Source organism: Helobdella robusta, assembly GCF_000326865.2.
Source record: "Helobdella robusta unplaced genomic scaffold HELROscaffold_6, whole genome shotgun sequence".
Classification (NCBI taxonomy): Eukaryota; Metazoa; Annelida; class Clitellata; order Rhynchobdellida; family Glossiphoniidae; genus Helobdella; species Helobdella robusta.
In genome coordinates this window covers 3,417,121-3,420,919 of record NW_008705330.1, presented here as the reverse complement: position 1 = coordinate 3,420,919, position 3,799 = coordinate 3,417,121, and the positions used below count along the sequence as shown (strand labels likewise).

General features: G+C 34.8%; 1 protein-coding gene across 1 annotated transcript in view; it reads right to left on the bottom strand.

Moving 5' to 3' along the window:
- Nucleotides 1-2,936: 2,936 nt before the first annotated feature.
- The window catches only part of HELRODRAFT_164299 (hypothetical protein), a gene marked incomplete at both ends in the record, with an annotated part of 2,142 nt that continues 1,279 nt past the window's right edge, over nucleotides 2,937-3,799 (bottom strand). Inside the window, one exon of the mRNA XM_009029269.1 lies at nucleotides 2,937-3,742. Coding sequence (XP_009027517.1) covers nucleotides 2,937-3,742 — 806 coding nt within the window. The remainder of the gene's footprint in view (nucleotides 3,743-3,799) is intronic.

The window sequence follows — 3,799 nt, the reverse complement described above, 5'->3', positions numbered from 1 at the left end:
AATACTAGGTAGATATTTTGAAATCTCATCTATTACTGTGAGTGCATTTGCAATTTTTTTTTATTTCTATTCATGTTTTCCAATTTGTTTGCCTGTATGTTTGCGTACTAGTCTGTCTGTCTGCCTGTTTTTTTTTTGATTGCCCCTCTCTATTTGTTTGTTTGTTTGTTTATTTGTTTGTTTGTCTGTCTGTCTGTCTGTCGGTTCGTCTGTTTGTTTGTTTGTCTGTCTGTTTGTTTTCAGGAGCAAGAAGAGCCAGCGTGAGGTTTGAATTGATGTTGTTTGCGAAGGACGAGCAGGAAGTGCGTGCAACGTGCTTCTGCAATTCACGATGCTGACGCTGCTGATGTTGATTGCTGTCGTGAAATGCGAGCGTGGGTGCAAAGGAACAAGCAAACGTACTGCAGAACAAACAAACTAGAAGTTTGAGGGTGACGTCACTCAATATATAAACTATGAAGCAGAAGTGAGTGATCTAATTTGCAAATACACATTGACACATTTGAACATGTTCATAACCACACAAAATAAACGCAACTAACAAACAAGAATACTTTCCACACAAACTCACACAGACACACAAATAAATACACACATATACAAACACACACATTCAGGCACGGACTGAGGCACGCATACATCACCGTGCAGACTTTCAAGTAGTTTGAAAATTTGATCGTTGATACTAATACTACATCAGTCGTCTTCTGAGATGTTGGAGAAACATTACAAAAAAGGTGGCAAAAAATAATGAAAAAATTGCTTAGAAACTTGAGCAAAAAATAAAAATGTCACTATCTGAGGCGTGAAGTAACATCAGAAGACCTCTGCTTTCAAAAGTTTTACCATCGTTTTGTTTGTTTGTATTTCAGATGTTAAAAAGCATTAAAAATATAAATAATATTGCATTATTATTATTTTTTTATTATTAATTTATTATAATTATAACCTTATTATTTCTATATTATTTTAGAGTGATTTAGAATTTGTTTCAAGCTTACGTGGCTTCTCTTTAACATTTCAAATATGTGCAATGCTAATTTCTCAGAGTCCTCCTCCCAATCGTCATCATCACCATCATCATCGTCACCAACATCATTGTTATCATCACTACCATCATCGTCATAATTATTATCATCATCACCATCATCATAACCATCGTCATCATCACCATCGTCATCATCATCACCATCATCATCACCATCACCCTTGTCATCATCATCTACAACTTATATTGGAGTTTATAAACAACAACAACAGCAACGACAAAAACATCAACAACATCCATCACAGCGTCAACAACAGACATACATCAACACCATAAAAAACAGAGGCGCTATGATGAAAATTTTATCAACTACCTTGATTTACGAGCATTATAATGAAAGGAAATAACCTTATGCAAGTTTAAAAAAAACCAATACGCAACTTTTTGAGTCAAGCTCAATATTGACGTCGTTAACATCATCATTGTCACCATCCATCATCATTTCATTAAAATCATCGTCATCATCACATTGACATCATCATCCTCATCGTCATCATCATCATTTTGTTGGTTTTGCATTTGATGTTGTTAATGATGCTGCTGCTGTTGTTGTTGTTTCTGTTGTTAATGTTGATGTTTATTGCTGGATATTATTTCTCTTCAACGTCAAATTTGTATTAATCACTCTCTCCATCTGCATACCTCTACCTCGCATGCTTCATACACCCAAGTTTCACTCTGAGAGAAACAAAACAAGAACAAAAAATAATTTGATTTGGTAGTGCATTCGTTTTACATCACGTTAAAACAAGTTATTAAATCATATTTTGTAATAAATAATTTGCAACAGACTTTAGAAACTAATGCAAACAAACAAACAAACAAACAAACAAACAAACAAACAAACAAACAAACAAACAAACAAACAAACAAACAAACAAACAAACAAACAAACAAACAAACAAACAAACAAACAAACAAACAAACAAACAAACAATAGGATATTAAAAGAGGAAAAAGTGGGGAAAGATAATTTGAATTTTAGAGCACCACATGCAATATACATCGCGTGTGGTCGTTAACAGATCTGATAACATCAGCCACTCGAATTCATGTTTCTCATTTGAAACATGCCTCTCTGGTTCGCTTGTTCGTTTGCTTCTTCGCTCGCTTGTTCCGAATTTGTTAATTGGATTGTAACATTTTGCTTTGCGGTTTTCAAAGTTGTTGGTGGTTTGCTGTTTTGAAACTTGGCAGGTTGTAGAGGTTAAAAACTCAGCTCGGTGATTACAATGATCTAATTTTCCAATTAAAACATTTTGGCTTTCTACTAATAAAAATGACTTAAGACAGAGAGTCGATGGATCCTGCATCAATCATGAACAGCAGCGTGGAAGCACCAGAAGAAAGTAGCAAGAAGTGCTTTCACTAACGACACACGAATCTCCAAATTAAAATACAGGAGAAATAATCATGTTTAAGCTACTTGGAATGGCGGCCACTTCTTTCAAGTAGCATCGCCACACGCTTCATCGCCGTCTCGAGAGATGCTGAATATTTCCACAAGCATTGCGTAAGTATTGATGGTAGTAATATGGATGCATTTTAAAAGTATTACAAAAGTGTTGCTATAAGTATTACACAAGCATTGTTAAAAGCAGGGCTTTGGAGCAAGCACTTTTTTGAATTGCTCCGCTCCAGCTCCGCTCCGGCATAAAAAAAGTTTGCTCCGCTCCGCTCCGTGCTCCGAGGCGGGAGTGTGTTTTAGAATCAATTAACACAAATTTTTTCAAATATTTTTTTAATCAATCAATTGATTGATTTTTAGTACCACTTCCGTAACGTATAGTTAAATTGATGAAATATACAAAAAATTAAGAAAGTACAGGTTCTAAAAATAAAAATGATACACCATACAGACACAAGATAATCAAGTTAAGTCAATAATTCAATCATTCATTCTAATAAACAAAATAGCGGAAAGCAAATCTTCTTTCATCGATTGTCTGTTATCACTTAGTATTAATTTCAAAGCTGAAAATAATCTTTCAACGCTGGCTTGTGATGTTGGCATACTTGCAGCTATTCTGCTTGACTGTCTGATTCGATCTGGATAATGTGCAATGGCTTCGAAGACATTCACCTTTATTCTTCCAACATCCTCAATAGCTTTACAGTCCTCTTCAAAATGCCTTTGTATTTCACAATCCTTTTCAATGTGTGATTTCATAGAAATTTTGCGTGTGTTTTCTCTTCTATCTAGCTCATTTTGAAAATCATCATCATCATCATCATCTTCAGAGATAAAATTTAAATCACATGTTGGCTGGGACACATTAACAGATTTTGACTCTTTTGCTGAATCAAATACTTTTTTTCTTTTTAATCGCAATTGAATATCAGCCAAACCTTCTCTGGCTTTGATTTTGTCTGATTTATTCAATAAGATTCTGTATCTAGCATCAACATACACTCCAGCAAGAAAATGTGTGTTGTGTAAAAGCTTTTCTTTCCGCTTTCTCATAGAAGATAAAATTCCTAGCGCAACATATTCTCCATTTTCTTCCAAACATTTTTCAAGTTTACACCACTCCTTCATAAACATACCTGGAGTAAGATCAGCAGCTTGAAGGGCAACTGTAGTGATATTAGGTTTCTCCAAAACATCTCTGATATTTTTTACTTCATTCCATTCATCTTTGCTAAGTTCTAAATCTTTTGTTCCTGCAGCAGCTACAACTTGTTCGCAATAGTCTTTGAAAAACAGAAGACGATCAAGCATTGCATCAAGCTTATCGATACCGTCGACCT